The following is a 20,646-nucleotide window of genomic DNA, read 5'->3' as shown; positions in this document are numbered from 1 at the left end:
GGCCGGGCTCAGTGGCTCGTGCCTATAATCCCAGCACTTTGGGAGGCCAAAGAGAGTGGATCACTTGAGGTCAGGAGTTTGAGACCAGACTGGCCATCTCTACTAAATATACAAAAAATTAACCAGGCATGGTGGCAGGTGCCTGTAATCCCAGCTACTCGGGAGGAGGGGCTGGAGAATCACTTAAACTCGGGGTGCGGAGGTTGCAGCGAGCCAAGATCACATCATTGCACTCCAGCCTGGGCAACAAGAGCAAAACTCCATCTCAAAAAAAATAAGGAACCTGTGAGTAAGTTCCCACATGGTTTCCTAATGGGCTCCGGCTCTCCTAGGAGTCTCTTGCTCATGGGAAAGGCACAGACTGAACGAGGCAGCTCTGCTTTTCTGGAGTTCAAATTTGCATTCATGATGCTTTAACCCGTCAGAGCTGGGTGGGTCCTCCTACAACAAAACAGTTTGCTATCTCTCTCCTAGTTAGCAGGCTTTCAAATATTAGAAGATCAATGTTCTGACCCCATTAAAATTTCTCTTGTGGAATGAAAAGCTCTGATTTAACCCGTCTTCAAGCCTGCTTTGCATATTCCTTTCTCTTCTGGCACACCACCATGCCTGGTTCAATTTTGTATTTTTTTGATAGGGACAGCGTTTCGCCATGTTGCCGAGGCTAGTCTCGAACTCCTGGTCTCAAGCAATCTGCTCACCTCAGCCTCCCAAAGTGCTAGGATTAGAGGCACGAGCCACCACGCCAGGCCAAGGCTATTATTCTGACTTAGGGGTTTTTGTTTGTTTCATTTTGTTTTTCCTACAGAGTCATTATTTCTTCAATAGATATATCTCAAAGCAGAAGCTGGCTAAGATCATCCTGGAACTTCAAATTTCCTAACATCAGAGATGCGATAGAACTTTGGACAAATAGAGTGTGGTTTATATACAGCTGGTGCCAGAACTGCATAACCCTGGTATGGATGTGACATCCCTGTTTTCAGCACTATAGTTCCTCTACACACTTGGTGTTTATATACATATGTGCTCAAGTCAGTCCAACCCTCAAGCTAAACTCAGATAAGATGAAATTATTGAGTCATGCCTGCCTTTGCTTCTATAAAACATACATCAAGTCACTTTCTGGTTCCTGTTTTCTTGTCCTTATCATATTACTCATAGGACTCAGAATTGTTTATTATTAATTTCAGAGTTTAGAAGTATTGAAAGACACCATCTTTCCATCTCGTATCTACCACCGACAACTTTACAGTCTAAAACAACAGTTTTGCATTTTGGAAAGTAAATTATGCAAGCTCCAGGAAGCACTGAAGGTTGGTATTGTCAAATAAAAAAGCAAATCTGGAATTAGGTAAGAAGACACTTTATTTGAAAAGACTATTGCAATAGGGAAAATGCTCAAGTCATAAGATTTATATCTCAAACATTAAGCAAAAAAGTTTTCTTTGTTAGCAAGGCATAAAAGGGTAGAACAAATTGGGTTATGGGGAAGTAAGATGAAGAGTTGGGATAATCTGATTAGACAGCTGATTAGATCAGGGAACATCTTTTCCTGAAGGTTGTTCAGCATACCAATGCTTGCTTAAGCCCAAGAATAGGTCAAGGTTCTAGGGCCTGTGGGGAGGGCTAAATCCTGACTAAAGTTTGGTCAAGTTAGTAGATACTTTGTCCAGATTGGTCAGTGGCAGTGAGCAGTTCAGCTAATCACTTATGAGACAAAGAATGGGAATTTGGAGGGTCTGTGTCTGGCTTTGTCAGATAAACAAGGGAGCCATCCATAAGTCTTATCTAACTGATGTGGGAAAAGTTGGTTCCACATCGCTTCCAAAATAATAAATTATTTCCTAGACATAAAACTGTAGGGAGATTTTTTTGTTTGTTTCTAGAGATTGAAACAAATTATGTTGCCCAGGCTAGACTCCAACTCCTAACTCCTAGGCTCAAGTGATCCTCCTACCTCAGCCTCCTTTAGTAGCTGGGACTGCAGGCTTGGATGGGGAGTTTTTTGGCCATCCTTATTTTCCAGAATTGCAGAGCTCAGGTAAAGTTCAATATTGTCAGTATTAAAGCAGAAGATCTGAAAAAAATATTGCCTGCTGTTTGCTTTTTTTTTTTTTTTTAAATAGACAGGGTCTCACTCTGTCACCCAGTCTAGTGTGCAGTGGCATGATCATGGCTCACTGCAACCTTGACCTCCTGGCTCAAGGGATCTTCCTGCCTCAGCCTCCCTTATAGCTGGGACCAGAAGTGTGTGCCACCTACCCAGCGAATTTTTTTATTTTTTGTAGGGATGGGGGTCTCACTTTGTTGCCCAGGCTGCTCTCAAACTCCTGGCCTCAAGTGATCCCCCTACCTCAGCCTCCCAACGTGTTGGGATTGCAGGCATGAGCCATGGCACCTGGCTTGTTTGTAAATTTAAATAATCAGACATAAAAATAAAAATTTATGCACAGCAAAATAAGATGCAAAAGGCTGGGCACAGTGGCTCACGTCTGTAATCCCAGCACTTTGGGAGGCTGAGGCAGGTGGATTGCCTGAGGTCAGGAGTTCGAGACCAGCTAGCCAAGATGGTGAAACCCTGTCTCCACTAAAAATACAAAAAAAAAAAAAATTAGCCAGGCATAGTGGTGCATGCCTGTAATCTCAGCTACTGGGGAGGCTGAGGCAGGAGAATCGCTTGAACCCAGGAGGCACAAATTGCAGTAACCAGAGATCATGCCACTGCAGTCCAGCTTGGGCGACACAGCGAGACCATGTCTCAAATAAAATAAAATAAGATGCAAAAATATTTGCTCAAATATGAGGAAAACAATTAATTATTGAATATATAAAGAACCAATACAAATCAATACAAAAAAGACCAATAACTTAGCAGTAAAATGAGGAAATTATATGAATACAGCATTCACCTAAATATAGGAATACAAGCCAGGTACAGTGGTGCACACTTATCATCCCAGCTACTCAAGAAACTGAGATGGGAGAATCACTTGAGCACAGAATTTTGAGGCCATCCTGGGCAGAAAGAAAAGGAATACAAATGGTTCTTAAATACATGAGTAGGGCTGGGCACGGTGACTCATGCTTGTAATCCCAGCAGTTTGGGAGGCCAAAACGGGCAGATCATCTGAGATCAGGAAAATCACTTGAACCCGGGAAGTGGAGACTGCTGTGAGCCAAGATCGTGCCACTGCTCTCCAGCCTGGGTGACAGAGCTAGACTCTGTCTCAAAAATAAAATAAAATAAAAATAAAATAAATAAATACATGAGTAGGTACTCAACTTCACTTAAGAGTGAATCAGGGGCCGGGCACAGTGGCTTACCCCTGTAATCCCACCACTTTGGAAGGCCGAGGTGGGTGGATCACTTGAAGTCAGGAGTTCAAGACCAGCCTAGCCAATGTGAAACCCCCTCTCTACTAAAATACAAAAATTAGCTGGATGTGGTAGTGCATGCCTATAATCCCAGCTACTCGGAGGGCTGAGGCAGGTGAATTGCTTGAACCCGGGAAGCGGAGGTTGCAGTGAGCTGAGATCGCACCACTGCACTCCAGCCTGGGCAACAGAGCGAGACTCCATCTCAAGAGTAAATCAGGGCTGGGTGCTGTGGCTCACGCTTGTAATCCCAGCACCTTGGGAGGCCAAGGTGGGCAGATCACTTGAGGTCAGGAGTTTGAGACCAGCCTGGCCAACATGGTGAAATCCTGTCACTACTAAAAATACAAAAATTAGCCAGGTGTGATGGCGGGCACCAGTAATCCCAGCTACTCAGGAGGCTGAGGCAGGAGAAGCACTTGAACCCGGGAGGTAGAGGTTACAGTGAGCCGAGATTGCGCCGCTGCACTCCAGCCAGGGTGACAGAATGAGACTCTATTTCAAAAAAAAAAAAAAAAAAAGTGAATCAGGACTAGGTGTGGTACCAGTGACAAGCCTCAAAGAATATTTGCATAAACAAAATGTCTTTATTTTAGGCAGCAGAAAGAAAAAGTTATCCTACTACCCCCATTAAGGCAACTTCCCAAACTCATTTACAGAACTTTTACTTATCTCTCATTTCGCTAAAACATAGTCATGTATTTAATTATACCTAGTCACTAGGGAACCTGAGGAATGTAATCTATCATCTGGATTACAGTGTGTCCAGCTAAAAGTCAGGTTTCCTATTACTAAAGAAGAAGGCAAAAATGTATATTGGGAGGCAATTAGTAGTCTCTGCCACACACAAAAAACAGAAATGCAAAATAAACTTCAATGAGTAATGCCTTTAGCCTATCAGATTGACAGAACAAACAAATCAAAGACCAAAAGTTTTGGAGAAACAGGTGCTTTCTTGTTATTGAGAATGCCATAAATTGATAAAACCTCTATGGGCTATAATTAGTTAACATCTATCAACATTTTTAAAATATATATCATTTGATGCAACCAAATTTTGCACATATGTACAAAGTGATTTATTGCAGTGTGATTTGAAAAATAGTGAAAACAAAAAACAAAACTAAGTGTCAAAGAATATGGGATTAATTGACTGAATTATAATCCATTCATTCAGTGGAATACTATGTAGCTGTTAAAAAGAATGAGGTAGTTCTGTATGTACTAATGAGGTATGATCTCAAGAATATACCATCAGTCCCCTACCCCCTAGGAAAACTTTTTTTAAAAGAATACACTAATGGCCAGGCATGGTGGCTCACGCCTGTAATCCAGCACTTTGAGAGGCCAAGGTGGATGGATCACTTGAGGCCAGGAATTTGAGACCAGCCTGGCCAACATGGCAAAACCCCATCTCTACTAAAAGTACAAAAAATTAGCCTGGCATGGTGACACGCTCCTGTAATCCCAGCTGCTCCACAGGCTGAGGCAGGAGAATCACTGGAACCTGGGAGACAGATGTTGCAGTGAGCTGAGATCACGCCACAGCGCTCCAGCCTGGGCAACAGAGCATGACTGTGTCTCAAAATAATAATAACAATAATAATACACTATTAAATTAAATGTAAAGGTATATTCAGAACAGTGTTTATCGGATGTTCCCATGTATTATTAAAATATATCTTTGGGAGGCCAAGGTGGTTGGATAACTTGAGGTCAGCAGTTCAAGACCATCCTGGCCAACATGATGAAACCTCCTCTCTACTAAAAAAAATAGCCAGGCATGGTGGCGCATGCCCGTAGTCCTAGCTACTCAGGAGGCTGAGGCAGGAGAATCGTTTGAACCAGGAGGCGGAGGTTGCAGTGAACCATGATCATGCCACTGCACCCCAATCTGGGTGACAAAGCGAGACTCTGTCTCAAAAAAATATTATTTGAGACCAAAAAAAGAATAGAATAATTGTTTTTGTTTGTTTGAAACGAAGTCTCGCTCTGTCACCCAGGCTAAAGTATAGTGGCATGATCTAAGCTCACTGCAACCTCTGCCTTCTGGGTTCAAGCAATTCTTCTGCCTCAACCTCCTGAGTAGTCGGGACTACAGGTTCCTGCCACCACACCTGGCTAATTTTTGTATTTTTAGTAGAGACGGGATTTCACCATGTTGCCCAGGCTGGTCTTGAACTCCTGACCTCAAGTGATCTGCCTGCCTTGGCCTCCCAAAGTGCTGGGATTCTAGACATGAGCCACCACACCAGGCCTAAATAAAATTATTGAGACTAGGTGGGACTCCAAAAATAAATAGCAAAAAAATTAAACATAAAATAAAACTAATTGACCAGTTGAGATTTTGGTTCTAGAAGTAAATTCATTGCTTTTTTGAATTCCTATAATTTTATAACTTTGTCAGAGCAGTTTACTGTGGGTGGCAAGGCAGTATTCAAACAGACCTTAAAAATTAAATTTTATAGCTGGGCGTGGCATACACACCTATGGTCCCAATTACTCAGGGGACTGAGGTGGGAGGATTCCTTGAGCCTTAGGACACTCCAGCCCATTGCATTCTAGCCTGGGCAACATAGTGAGACCCTGTCTCTAAAAAAAAGTTCTTTTAATTTAAAAAGTCTAGAATGAATGTGTGTGTGTATGTGTGAAATAATTCTATAAACCTTTCCTTCTCTTCTTCACCTCTGGTGTACACACTCTACGTTTCATGACTTTTCTCCTATTTCAGCTCTTCTTATATTTTAACCCCAAATCATTAATCCCAATGTACCAGGGAGGATGATGATATAGAACTAAGAATGGGCCAGGCATGGTGGCTCACACCTGTAATCCCAGCACTTTGGGAGGCTGAGGCAGGCAGATCCCAAGGTCAGAAGATCGAGACCATCCTGGCCAACAAGGTGAAACCCCGTCTCTACTAAAAATACAAAAAAATTAGCTGGGCGTGGTGTCACACACTTGTAGTCCCAGCTACTCAGGAGGCTGAGGCAGGAGAATCACTTGAACCCAGGAGGTAGAGGTTGCAGTGAGCCAAGATCATGCCACTGCACTCCAGCACTCCAGCCCTCCAGCCTGGGCGACATAGCAAGACTCCATCTCAAAAAAAAAAAATGTGAACTAACAATGAAGCTTATGTTATTTCCTTCACTAAGAAAGCGCCTAGAAGGCTGTATCAGTCAAAATTCTTTTTAGCCACAAGTGACAGAACCCGGCTTAAGCCCATAAAACCAGTAAGTCTAAGGTATGACTGGATTCGGGGACTCGAATGATATTGTCAGCATCCTGGCTCTGTCTCATCTTTCAGTTCTGCCTTCTTTAGAATAAGTTTATTTCTCAGACAGACTCTCCCCTTGCACTAGCAACATGGTTGCTGGCAGCCTTAGATTCTTATTCTCATAACAGAACAATCTCAGCTGAGAGAACTTGCCCTGGGTCAAGTGTCTAGTCCTTGAGTGAGTATCCTGACCAGATCAGGTGGACTGAGGGAGAGAAGGAAAACCCAGGTGCTTTTACCAGAAGTAGGAATGGCTACAGGTGAGGGCTAGTCCCTGGGCCTGTTTACCCCACTTCAGAAGCTCTGCTCTATATTGCTGGGAGGGCTGGCTCCTACAGGATACATTCCTCAAGTTCCAGGTCACCTGGTTCCTGGTTATGATGGCCTATTGCAAGACATTGATGAGAGACTATAGGGAGGGACAAGACAAGGAGTTTCTTCCCCTCCTCTTTACTGCATGATTTCTCCAGCAATGGTAGTTGTTGCCTTCTGGCCCCATCTCCCACTGGATAAATACTCCATGTTTCTTCTTCTTCTTCTTTTTTTTTTTTTTTTTTTTTTTGAGACAGAATTTCACTCTCGTCCAGGCTGGAGTGTAGTGAGTGGCACGATCTCGGCTCACTGCAATCTCCACCTCCCAGGTTCAAGCGATTCTACTGCCTCAGCCTCCCAAGTAGCTGGGATTACAGGTGCCTGCCACCACGCCTGGCTAATTTTTGTGTTTTTAGTAGAGACGAGGTTTCACTATGTTGTCTAGGCTAGTCTCGAACTCCTGACCTCAGGTGACCCACCTGCCTCGGCCTCACAAAGTGCTGGGATTACAGATGTGAGCTACCGCACCCAGCCAATGTTTCCTGATTCTCTGGGTAAACCTACCTCCAGACCTCTGGATACACTGCCTCCACCTTTTGTTTCTCCAGCCTCAGGATGTTAATGGCTTCCTGCTGTTGCTAATCTCTGATTGCCTCACGGTACCCAGTGGGCCTCTCAGCTCTTCCGTTATGAATGTAACCAAGTGCCTGTATTACACGACCCCTCTTTTCAATATCCAGAGTGGTTTCTATTTTCCTGACGGATATGTGCAGGAAAATATCCACTCCAAACTCCCCTAAGAAAGGCCCCTGTGTCTCAACATTGTGCTCATTGGTCTGGAGAGAAGCTTCTGGAATTCCATTCCTGCTCCCAGAATTTGTGCCTCACGATGAATTAGCCAAAGGAGAAAAAGGCAAGTCATTTAACTCCTCTGGGCCTCAGTTTCCTCATCTATACATTGGGGATGATACCATTTGTGGGGGACTGAATGCATGGCAGCCTCCAAAAGGTATATTCAAGTCCTAATCCCCAGACCCTGTAAATACAGCCTTATTTGGACAAAGGGCTTTACAAATGTAATTAGGGTAAGGATTTTGAAATGAGGAGATCTTCCTGGATTATCTAGGTGGACCCTAAGTCCCAGGACAAGTGCCCTTATGAGAGAGACACATAGAGAATGCATACAGAGAAGAGAAGCAATGTGACCACAGAGATAGAGATTGGAGTGCTGTAGCCACAAACCAAGGAGTGCTGACAGCTACCAGAAGCCGAAAGAGGCAAGGAACCAATTCTTCCCCAGAGGCATGGGAGGCAGTGAAGCTCCACTGACACCTTGATGTCAGACTTTATGCCTCTAGCACTGTGAGAAAATAAACTTCAATTGTTTTCAGCCACCAAGTTTGGGATAATTTGTTACAGCAGGCACAGGGAATTAATACACTGTTTTACTGCATAGGGTCATTGTGTTTGTTTGCTAGAGCTGCCATAACAAAATACCACAGGCTGGGTGGCTTATACAACAGAAATTTATTTTCTCACAGTCTGGAAGCAAGAAGTCTGTGGCTTCTTGGTTAGTTTATTCTGAGGCTCCTCCTGGGCTTGTAGATCTATCTTCGCTCTATCTTCACACAGTCTTTCCTCTGTGTGAGTACATTCCTGATGTCTCTCTGCATGTCTGATTTCCTCTTACTATAAGAACACCAGCTAGAATGGATTAGGACCCACCCTAACGTCCTCATTTTAACTTAATCACCTCTTTAAAGACCCTATCTCCAAATATAGTCACTAGTCACATTCTGAGGTTCTGGATGTTAAGATTTCAACATACGAATTCTGGGACACAATTCAGTCCACAGTAGTCATGTTCCAGATCCTTGGCCTTTATCAGTTTCTTGAATGTACTATATTCTTGGCTGCATTAAGTATTTTTTCCTCTGCAAGGAACTCTTCCCCTAGTCTTTATCTCCCTTCATCTGCTAAGTCTCAATTTATTCTTGAGATCATGGCTAAATATCACTTCCCAAGCCTCCAGCTGTTCATGCTCATAGCACACTTCATTGATCTTATTGAAGTATTGTTTTGTTTTGAGTGTGTTTGTGCATCTTTGTTTGAGATGAGATCTCACTATGTTGTCCAGACTGGTCTCGAACTCCTGGACTCAAGCAATTCGCTGGATTCAGCCTTCCAAAGTGCTGGGATTACAGGTGTGCACCACCATTCCCGGCCTTCTGTGCATGTTTAATGTCTGTCTTCCCTCACCGGACTGTCAGCTCCATGAGGTGACACACAGGGCTCACACTGTACTTATGGTGCCTGGCATATAGTACATACAAAATAAACGAATGAATGAAATGAAGAAACTTATGATTATAAATGAGAAAATATCATGAAGCACATGGTACACTGAGAAAGCATTCAATACATGGTAGCTATTATTTTGATGACTGTCACCCTCAAGAATCAAAGTAACTTGTTATTTATTTGCCACATGTGATGTCTTCTTCCAGACCATCTCAGAAAGTTCTTCCTGTCCAAGCTGTGGTCAAACATGTCACATGAGTGGTAAACTTACAAATGTGCCTGCCTGTGTTCTCATCACCCCTGGAGACTCCAAAGCTGTGCTTCCTCCCACGCTGCCACAGCCAGCCAGCCATCTTCCTCCTCCTCCTCCTCCACCTCCACTTCCACCTCCGCCACCTCCTCGACCACCAGTAGCACCTGTGTTGCTCAGAAAACCCAGTCTTGCTAAAGCACTTCAGGTAGGTAACAATCTAGTAATGATATGTTTTGGTCAGTGTGTAATATAGCAGTAAAGCCAAGTAGCCTTTTAAGACCAGGCTAATCAGGGCTTGGGCCGGAAGGCTATATTTTGTTCTGATTCCATATCTTAATTATTATGTTTTTAAAATCTCAGTCCCTGAGGAATTCCTAGAAGCTGGATTGAGAAATGAAAGTGATGTGTGTGAAACCCAGTAGAGTGGAAGATTCCTATTCGCTTCTCAGCATGGCTTTTTCCTAGGGAAGAAAACCTCCCTAGGAAACCAAATTAAAAATAGAAGATTGCTTAGTGAGTGAAGTCAGAACAAAGAGTTAGTGGATTCCAAAGTTTCATGTCGTTAGGCTGGAGAATCAATCTCTATTTCAGTTACTTATTTACCAAGGGGACCAGAAAATTTGTGAATCACTAAGACAGGCATGACCCTGTTTTAAAATCTGCTGAATTTTCACTAGGATACATTTGGTTTAATGTAGCTGAATTAAATCCAGAGTCTTCCCAATCTTGACACCAAAAAAAAACAAAAAACAAAAAACCCAGAGCCTATCGTTATATTTGCCCTAATTACACCTCTGTTATTGTATACATTCTTGCTCTATGGAAACTGAGTCATCTTTCTAGGTAATTCAAGGAAAACTTCACTTTAACCCGATTAACTCCTTCAACTCTTGTCTTATTGTAATGACTCTTACGGAAAATGCATTATTGCAGGAAACTGGTCCATCTCTTATTTGTTAGCAAAGCCTTAGCTTATAAAAACGAAATTGGAGGCCGGGCGCGGTGGCTCAAGCCTGTAATCCCAGCACTTTGGGAGGCCGAGACGGGCGGATCACAAGGTCAGGAGATCGAGACCATCCTGGCTAACATGGTGAAACCCCGTCTCTACTAAAAATACAAAAAAACTAGCCGGGCGAGGTGGCAGGCGCCTGTAGTCCCAGCTACTCGAGAGGCTGAGGCAGGAGAATGGCGTAAACCCGGGAGGCGGAGCTTGCAGTGAGCTGAGATCCGGCCACTGCACTCCGGCCTGGGCAACAGAGCAAGACTCCGTCTCAAAAAAAAAAAAAAAAAAAAAAAAAAAAAACCAAATTGGGGGAGGGGTGGGAAGCCTTACATTTTGATGAATACTTTTCAATGGGTGATAAAAACAGGATTATTCTTGGTTGAGTGGAAAGAATATGAAAGGTTCCTAGGGTAAATAAGAGTTACCTCTTAACTCTGAGTCTTTAAAAACTAGATTTGGATTTGCATTTCACCAGTTGTGCTGGTTCCAATTTGAATTCTTACCTCACCATGTATTTCAAGGCTGGACCATTAAAAAAAGATGGACCCATGCAGATAACAGTTAAAGATCTGCTGACTGTAAAATTAAAGAAGACACAGAGTGTAGATGAAAGGAGGAAGGTAAGATGTCATTGACCATATACATGTTCTTTTTTGCTTTTAACCTTGTTGTCCCATTCTGGAAAATAAGCATAAGCCTTATGTATAGAAGTCATTCCAGGCAGGGTGAGTGGCTCGTGCCTATAATCCCAGCACTTTGGGAGACCAAGGTGGGAGGATCACCTGAGCCCAGGAGTTCAAGACCAGCCTGGGGAACATGGCAAGACCTCATCTCAATTTGTATACAACTAGGGGGGTGGGGCAGGGCTGGGGGGAGAAGTCATTTCATTTCAAGTTAAGTTTGTTATGTTTTTATTTTAGTAGTTTTGGATTTCCCAACAAAATGTGTATATTAGAAAATGATAGGCCGGGCACGGTGGCTCAAGCCTGTAATCCCAGCACTTTGGGAGGCCGAGACGGGCGGATCACGAGGTCAGGAGATCGAGACCATCCTGGCTAACACGGTGAAACCCCGTCTCTACTGAAAAATACAAAAATCTAGCCAGGCGAGGTGGCGGGTGCCTGTAGTCCCAGCTACTTGGGAGGCTGAGGCAGGAGAATGGCGGGAACCCGGGAGGCGGAGCTTGCGGTGAGCTGAGATCCGGCCACTGCACTCCAGCCTGGGCGACAGAGCGAGACTCCGTCTCACAAAAAAAAAAAAAAAAGAAAATGATTTAATTAGGCAATTTTTATCTCCCAACCGTTAGTCTGAAGAGGTAGAGACATCCTTTGAAGCTTTGGAATAAAAATTGGGTAGAATAGTGGATGTATCTTACACATACTCAGCACTCAGATATTTGCCATTTTTGCATGTTTACATTTTGAGTGATATTTTAAAATTTGTTTTAATAATGTCTCATTTTTTAATTAAAGCTTATACCATCGCCGAAAGCACGGAATCCACTAGTTACTGTCTCTGATTTGCAGCGTGTTACCCTGAAACCTAACTCCAAAGTGTTATCAACTCGAGTTACAAATGTCTTAATGTAAGGAACTGCACAGTACTATGCTCTACTACTTCTTAAAAGAATGATATTGTCGTACAAGGGCCTAAAAAAAGGGAAAACAAGATTTTTGTGTGTATTTCTAATGTTAAAAGTTATATATGCTCATTATAGAAAAATTGAAATCTACAGAAAAGTTTAAAAAAGAAAACAAAAATTATCTAAATAGTCCTATCATTGGAGATAGCCACTGTTAACATACTGCGGTTTATCATTCTAGTCTTTTTCTGGGCATATGCTTTATTGCCCCATTTAAAGATGCTGTTTATTATAAGATATGCCATTGATTTAATGACAGATTTTGGGATAAAAAGATATACTATCAAGAATTTTAGGCTGGGTGTGGTGGGTTATGTCTGTAATCCCACCACTTTGGGAAGCCGAAGTGGGAGGATTACTTGAGGCCAGGAGTTTAAGACCAGCCTGGGCAACATAGTGAGAGTCCCATCTCTAAAAAAATTAATTAAATTAAAAATTAGCCTGATGCAGTGGTGTGTGCCTGTGGTCCCAGCTACTTGGAAGGCTGAAGAAAGAGGATCACTTGAGCTCAGGAGATCAAGGCTGCAGTGAGAAGTGATTGTGCCACTGTACCCCAGCCTGGGCAACAGAGAGAGACTCCATCTCAAAAAAAAAAAAAATGATAACCTAAATGTCTCAAGACAGGATTTTATCTGTGAAATTTACATGCAATGAACTGCATATTTTGAAGATGTCAAAATGAAACTTTAAGTTAATTTTCAAAAAGATGGGAAGAGTTCATGGTATATTGAATGGACAAAACTGTATCTACAATATGATTATACACAGACAGATACACACATATACCATATTTACTTGATTCCAAGACATACTAGTTTTCATATTATATAATTTCTGAAAGCAACCTGTTTTATTTTTTATTTTTTGTATTGTTTTATTTTTTGAGATGGAGTCTCGCTCTGTCGCCCAGGCTGGAGTGCAGTGATGCGATATCAGCTCACAGCAACCTCCACCTCCCGGGTTCCGGCGATTCTCCTGCTTCAGCCTCCTGAGTAGCAGGGATTACAGGCGTGTGCCACAATGCCTGGCTAATTTTTATATGTTTTAATAGGGATAGGGTTTCACCATGTTGGTCAGGGTGGTCTCAAACTCCTGACCTTAAGTGACCCACCCCCCCTCAGCCTCCCAAAGTGCTGGCATTACAGGGGTGAGTCACTGTGCCTGGCTTAGGTTATGACATTTAATTTCTGTAAGTCTTCATTAGACATCCGTGCCTATCAACTCTGTACATGGCTGAGTTTTTCCCTAGGATGGATTTTTATACATGTAACTCCTGGGTCAAGAAGTATTATGTATTGGAATGGCTATATCACCTTATGTTCCCATCGGCATCTTCTGCTATTTTTTTTTTTTTTTTGAGGAATCTTGCTCTGTCACCCAGGCTAGAGTAGTGGCACAATCTCGGCTCACTGCAACCTCTGCCTCCCAGGTTCAAGCAATTCTCTGCCTCAGCCTCCCGAGTAGCTGGGATGACAGGTGCCCGCCACCATGCCCAGCTAATTTTCATATTTTTAGTAGAGATGGGGTTTCATCATCTTGGCCAGGCTGGTCATGAACTCCTGACCTCATGATCCACCTGCCTCGGCCTCCTAAAGTGCTGGGATTACAGGCGTGAGCTACCACACCCAGCCTCTACTACAATTTTTTAATGTAACACATAGAACTACTTTCTCGGATGTTGCCTATAGAAATGATTGCTTTCCTTTGGGAAAAAATAATAAAATCTGGCAAGTTCTAATTTTTATATCTTTGTTTTATCAGTACTCCTGGAAAAAGTCAGATGGATCTGCGGAAACTGCTTAGAAAAGTCGATGTAGAGAGGTAATACACTCTCATATCTTTATGCCTTCTAAGTCCATTTTAAAAGTTGGCATAAAACACAGCTATTTTTATTTTCAAAACCTTTGTAGGAGCCCAGGTGGAACCCCTCTTACCAACAAAGAAAATATGGAAACAGGAACAGGACTGACTCCAGTGATGACTCAGGCCTTAAGGAGAAAGTTTCAGGTAACCCTTTAGGAAAAGAATATTGGTTCCTTTGCTTGAAAATAAATTGGCCTGGTGTGGTGGCTCATGACTGTAATCCTAACACTTTGGGAGGCTGAGGTGGGGGGATTGCTTGAGCCTAGCAGTTCAAGATGGGCAACATGGTGAAACTCTGTCTCTACAAAAAATTAGCCAGGCCTGGTGGTGCATGCCTGTAGTTCCACCTACTTGGGAGGCTGATGTGGGAGGATCACTTGAGCCCAGGAGGTCAAGGCTGCAGCGAGCTGTGATTGCACCACTGCACTCCAGCCTGGGTGACAAAGAAAGACTGTGTCTCAAATAAATAATCATAATCATGATTTATGATCATAATTTAAAGCAGCTTTCTTAGTAATAATAATTTTTACATGGTACTGTATTTTGCAAAGTACTTTCATATTTAGGCTTCATAAAATTCTATAAAATGTAGGTAGGATTGGCCAGGCACAGTGAGTGGCACATGCCTGTAATCTCAGCACTTTGGGAGGCCGAGGTGGGCAGATTACATGAGACCAGAAGTTCGAGACCTGCCTGGTCAACATGACGAAACCCTGCCTCCACCAAAAAAATACAAAAATGGCCGGGCACGGTGGCTCACGCCTATAATCCCAGCACTTTGGAAGGCCAAGGGTGATATAGCAAGACTCTGCCTTGACAAATAAATAAATAAATTGGGACTTTTTGTTTAATATATACAACTAACTCCTTTTTGTTTTTTTAGAATTTACAGACAAGGTCTCACTATATCTCCCAGGCTGGTCTCAAACTCCTGGGTTCATGTGATCCCCTTGTCTCAGCCTCCTAAAATGCTGGGATTATAAGCGTGAGCCACCGTGCTCGGCCTACAACTGTCTTTTTTTTTTTAATTTATTTTTTATTTCAATAGGTTTTTGGGGAACAGAAAGTGTTTGATTATACTAATTAGTTCTTTAGTGGTGATTTCTGAGATTTTGGCGCACCCATCACCCAGGCAGTGTACACTGTTCCCAATGTATAGTCTTTAATCCCTCACCCCACCCCACCCTTTCCCCCAAGTCCCCAAAGTCCACTGTATCATTCTTATGCCTTTGCATCCTCATAGCTTAGCTCCCGGACTTATTTTTTTTATTTAAATATTTCTTTGGGAAGTAGGAAGTCCACAACTATAATACAGTGGTTTCACAATATAATCACTGTTCTTCCATCCTTAATGTGTGGTTTTTATCCTCTTAATACAAAATGGCTACATTTCCTGAAGCCTCATGTCCACATTCTAGGTAAGAGAAGGAGACAGGCAAATGTTAGGTAAGCTATGCCTCATTTCTTCAAAGATGCCCTATCCAGGAACTTCTGATTGCATCAGGGAAACTGGGAAAAGTGGTTTTTGGAATCTGAATGCAGTGTTGCCCTGCAAAAATTCTGGGTTCTGTTGAGAAAGGAGGAGAGTTGTATTTATCACAGGAATATAACTGATAGTATATTTGGGACTTTTTTTTTTTTTATATAGCTGGCTCACCCTAGAAGCCCAACTCCAACTCTGCCACTTTCTACAAGCAGCTTTGATGAACAAAACTGATGCCAACTCTGCCTGACTCCATGTGATGATCCATAAAAAATGCAGATAAAAACACCCAGCCAGGCACAGTGGCTCACAACTGTAATCCCAGCACTTTGGGAGGCTGAGGTGGGTGGATCAACTGAGGTTAGGGTTCGAGACCAGCCTGGCCAACATGGTGGAATCCCATCTCTCCTAAAAATACAAAAATTAGCTGGGCATGGTGGTGGGTGCATATAATCCCAGCTATCCGGGAGGCTGAGGCAGGAGAATCGCTTGAACCCAGGAGGCAGAGGTTGCAGTGAGCCAAGATAGCGTCACTGCATCCCAACCTGGGCAACAAGAGCGAAACTCCATCAAGGAAAAAAAAAAAACCCAAATCCTTTTTTTTAATGTAGTAGGGTATATATATAGATATACTAATATAATTCCATTTGGAGAATTAGAGTATGTATGGAGCGCACATATACTGTGATATAAAGTGGATACAGATATTTGGATATTTTCTAGTTTGCATGATCATCAAGAGAACCGGATGGGAAAATACAGTCTCCAAAGTGATGTTTATCCTGGAATTACCCAATTTAGGTTGGAGAGGTTGTTCAAATTTAACTAGATAACTCAGTATATACTGTATAGGTGCAGTTATGACAGTAATAAAATAGCCTCTTGGCTCATACCTGTAATCCCAGCACTTTGGGAGGCTAAGGTGGGAGGATTGCTTGAGCCCAGGAATTCAAGACTAGCCTGGGCAATATAGGGAGACCCCATCCCTATTAAAAATACAAAATCAGCCAGCTATGGTGACACCTGCCTATAGTCCCAGCTACTTAGGAGGCTGAGATGGGAGGATCACTTGAAGCTGTAGTGCACTATAATTATGCCTGTGAATAGCCACTCTACTCCAGCCTGGACCACATAGCAAGACTCCATCTCTAAAAATTTAAAAAAAATTAAATTAGAATATCATTTCTCGCATCTTAGGTAGGTACTTATATCTGGCTCACAGAAGTCTGAGGTATTCCTTATTTTTATATCTGTTTTCCACATTTATACAGCTACATAAAAATTTTATGACAACTTCAACATGAACCTTATAGTTTTTGACAATGCCTTACCAAGGATTCTCAAGTCCATAGCAGGTCACTGTGAGACCTAGTTCCCTGTTGTCACTGACCTATATATTCAAAGACAGTAATACAGCCTGGGAAACATAGAGAGACCCCATCTGTATCAAAAATTTAAAATTAGCCAGGCATGGTGACGCATACCTGTAGTCTAAGTGTCCTAGTTACTTGGGAAGCTGAGGTGGGAGGATCACTTGAGCCCAAGAGTTCGAAGCTATGGTGAGCTATGATTGTTCCACTATACTCCAGAATGGGCAACAGAGCAAGAACCCATCTCTAAAACTAAAAGGCAACTCCCCAGAAAGACTGGATTTCTATAGATAAATATTGCATTAAGATGCCAAATAGAGTGTTGTAAAGTCACCAGACTAGAAAGCAAACCTGGGGGCAATGTTTACCACCTAAGAGGCAGTCCTGTTTTTGAGACCCACATCTTTATAGATATATATGTTTTGTTTGTTTGTTTTGTTTTGTTTTGAGATGGAGTCTCACTCTGTCACCCAGGCTGGAGTGCAGTGGCGCACTCTTGGCTCACTGCAACCTCCACCTCCTGGGTTCAAGCAATTCTTCTGCTTCAGCCTCCCGAGTAGCTGGGATTACAGGTGCACACTGCCATGCCTGACTAATTTTTGTATTTCTAGTAGAGACGGGGTTTCATTATGTTGACCAGGCTGGTCTCGAACTCCTCACCTCAGGTGATCCACCCACCTCAGCCTCCCAAAGTGCTGAGATTACAGGCATGAGCCACCACACCTGGCCAGAGATCCACATCTATATTTATAACACATTTATGGATGAAAATTAAACAGGTAGCCGGGAACAGTGGCTCATGCCCGTAATCCCAGCACTTTGGGAGGCCGAGGCAAGTGGGGAGGTCAGGACTTCAAAACCAGTCTGGGTAACATGGTGAAACCCCATCTCTACTAAAAATACAAAATTAGCCAGGTGTGATGTCATGCGCCTGTAGTCCCAGTTACTTGGGAGGCTGAGGCCGGAGAATCGCTTGAACCTGGGAGGCAGAGGTTGCAGTGAGCCAAGATCACACCACCGCCACTCCAGCGTGGGTGACAGCAAGAGACTCTGTCTTGAAAAAAAAAAAAATTAAATAGGTAGTGAAGAGATATATCAGCTTCTAGTAAAAGTTAAAAAAACAAAAACAAAAAAAACCTGCTAGCTACATTTACATTATGTAAAATTAAAGGGAATAATCACTGAGAATAAAGCAGTTGAGTATTTATAACAATAATATTTTAGGGGGCACTTACAATGTTTATAATATTGTAAACCACTGTGTACTCTATTCATTTAATGCTAAATGACTTGACCATTCTTTTTTTTTTTTTTTTTTTTTGAGACGGAGTCTCGCTCTGCCGCCCAGGCTGGAGTGCAGTGGCCGGATCTCAGCTCACTGCAAGCTCCACCTCCCGGGTTCACGCCATTCTCCTGCCTCAGCCTCCCGAGTAGTTGGGACTACAGGCGCCCGCCACCGCGCCCGGCTAGTTTTTTGTATTTTTTAGTAGAGACGGGGTTTCACCGTGTTAGCTAGGATGGTCTCGATCTCCTGACCTCGTGATCCGCCTGTCTCGGCCTCCCAAAGTGCTGGGATTACAGGCTTGAGCCACCGCGCCCGGCCGACTTGACCATTCTTGTGGGATAAGAGATCATAAGAAAAATGCTAGGGCCGGGCATCATGGTTCATGCCTGTAATCCCAGGGCTTTAGGAGGCCAAGGCAGGTGGATGCCTTGAGCTCAGGAGTTTGAGACCAGCCTGGGCAACGTAATGAAAACTCCGTCTCTTCCAAAAATCAAAAAATTAGCCAGGTGTGATGTTGCACGCCTGTAGTCCCAGCTACTTGTGAGGCTGAGGTGGGAGGATGGTTTAGACCCGGGAGGTAGAGGTTATAGTGAGCTGAGATCATGCCACTGTATTCCAGCCTGGGCAACAGAGCCAGACGGTCTCAAAAAAAAAGGCCAGTTACAGTGGCTCATGTCTGTAATCCCAGCACTTTAGGAGGCTGAGGTGGGCAAATCACTTGAGGTCAGGCATTTGAGACCAGCCTGGCCAACATGGTGAAACCCCATCTCTACCAAAAATAAAAATAAATATTATCCAGGCATGGTGGCATGTGCCTATAGTCCCAGCTACTCAGGAAGCTAAAGCACGAGAATTACATGAACCCTGGAGGTAAAGGTTGCAGTAAGCCAAGATCACATCACTGCATTCCAGTCTGGACAACAAGAGTGAGACCCTGTGTCAAAAAAAAAAAAAAGAAGAAGAAAAGAAAGAAAAAAAATGCTTTATGGCCCAGTGCAGTGGCTCACACCTATAATCCTAGCACTTCGGGAGGCTGAGGTGGGAGGATCACTTGAGGCCAAGAGTTCAAAACAAGCCTGGGCAACATTGCAAGACTCCATCTCTACAAAAAAACCAAAAAATTAGCCGGGCGCGGTGACATGTGCCTGTAGTCCCAGCTACTCAGGAGACTGAGGTGGGAGAATCACTTGAGCCCGGGAGGTTGAGGCTGCAGTGAGCCGTGTTTATACCACTACACTCCAGCCTGCTGGATAACAGAGCAAGACTCCATCTCAAAAAGAAAAGAAAAAATGCTTTGCTACTTAATGAGACCAGGCAAAAAAAAAAAAAAAAAAAAAAAAAAAGTCCTATGGAAATCATATAGATAAACATTTGCAAAGCTGCCACTGCCATTGTACAGTGTTAAAATGTGTTCCACCTTATATCTTTTACTGATTTTTATGACAGATTTTATATTGTAACCATTTGAGAATTCTGTAAGTGCTATGGCTTCCTTAAACTACTATTTATCATATGCTCCCAGTGCTTACTTTGAGACTGAATGGCAACCAGAGAATGTAAACAACCAAGGTGCATCTGGTAAAATGTTTTTAAATAAAGATTAATAAAAGTTTTGGTTTTTCTCTTTCTAACCTTTTTTTTTTTTAATTAGAAATATAATACCTATAGAAAAGTGTATGTTGGCCGGGTGCAGTGGCTCACGCCTATAATCCCAGCACTTGGAGAGGCGGAGGCAGGTGGATCACCTGAGGTCAGGAGTTCAAGACCAGTCTGGCCAACATAGTGAAACCCTGTCTCTACTAAAAATACATAAATTAGCCGGGCGTAGTGTCAGGCGCCTGTAATCCCAGCTACTGGGAAGGCTGAGCCAGGAGAATTTCTTGAACCTGGGAGACAGAGGTTGCAGTGAGCTGAGATCACCCCATTGCACTCCAGCTTGGGCAACAAGAGCGAAACTGTCTCAAAAAGTATATGTTAAGTATAGAAAAAATATATCAAATTTAAAAATCATAGGCTGGGGATCAGGCACAGTTGCTCACACCTGTAATCCCAGCACTTTGGGAGGCCAAGGTGGGTGGATCACTTGAGGTCACAAGTTCGAGACCAGCCTGGCCAACATGGTGAAACCCCCCTCTCCACCAAAAAAATATATGAAAATTATCTGGGCATGGTTGCATGTGCCTATAGTTCCAGCTTCTCAGGAGGCTGAGGCACGACAATCACTTGAACCATGGAGGTGGGAGTTGCAGTGAGCCAAGATCACACCACTGCACTACAGTCTGGGCAACAGAGTGAGACTTTGTCTCAAAAAAAAGAAAGAAAAGAAAGAAAAATGCTTTATGGCCCAGTGCAGTGGCTCACACCTATAATCCTAGCACTTTGGGAGGCTGAGGCAGGAGGACCACTTGAGGTCAAGAGTTCAAAACAAGCCTGGGCAACGTTGCAAGACCCTGTCTCAACAAAAAACAAAAAATTAGCC

The 20,646-nt window shown here is 43.1% G+C and overlaps 1 protein-coding gene across 5 annotated transcripts in view; it reads left to right on the top strand.

Annotated features, from left to right (window-relative positions):
- PRR11 (proline rich 11) overlaps positions 1–19,037 on the top strand; it is a 92,516-nt gene extending 73,479 nt beyond the window's left edge. For 2 of the 5 annotated variants that reach the window (XM_077970906.1, XM_015119125.3), the window contains 8 exons: positions 809–959; positions 1,194–1,316; positions 9,475–9,726; positions 11,046–11,144; positions 11,997–12,109; positions 13,928–13,987; positions 14,077–14,173; positions 15,678–15,935. In XM_077970906.1, the coding sequence (XP_077827032.1) occupies positions 809–959; positions 1,194–1,316; positions 9,475–9,726; positions 11,046–11,144; positions 11,997–12,109; positions 13,928–13,987; positions 14,077–14,173; positions 15,678–15,746 (964 nt within the window). In that variant the 3' untranslated portion in view covers positions 15,747–15,935. Of the gene's footprint in view, positions 1–808; positions 960–1,193; positions 1,317–9,474; positions 9,727–11,045; positions 11,145–11,996; positions 12,110–13,927; positions 13,988–14,076; positions 14,174–15,677; positions 15,936–17,565; positions 17,961–18,449 lie in introns of those variants that run through there. The other 3 variants (XR_013406405.1, XR_013406404.1, XR_013406406.1) reach the window with 3 other exon arrangements.
- Positions 19,038–20,646: the final 1,609 nt, after the last annotated feature.

The sequence above is a fragment of the Macaca mulatta genome, chromosome 16 (assembly GCF_049350105.2).
Source record: "Macaca mulatta isolate MMU2019108-1 chromosome 16, T2T-MMU8v2.0, whole genome shotgun sequence".
Classification (NCBI taxonomy): Eukaryota; Metazoa; Chordata; class Mammalia; order Primates; family Cercopithecidae; genus Macaca; species Macaca mulatta.
The sequence above is the reverse complement of the archived record's forward strand: the minus strand, read 5'-3'. Positions and strand labels throughout refer to the sequence as shown.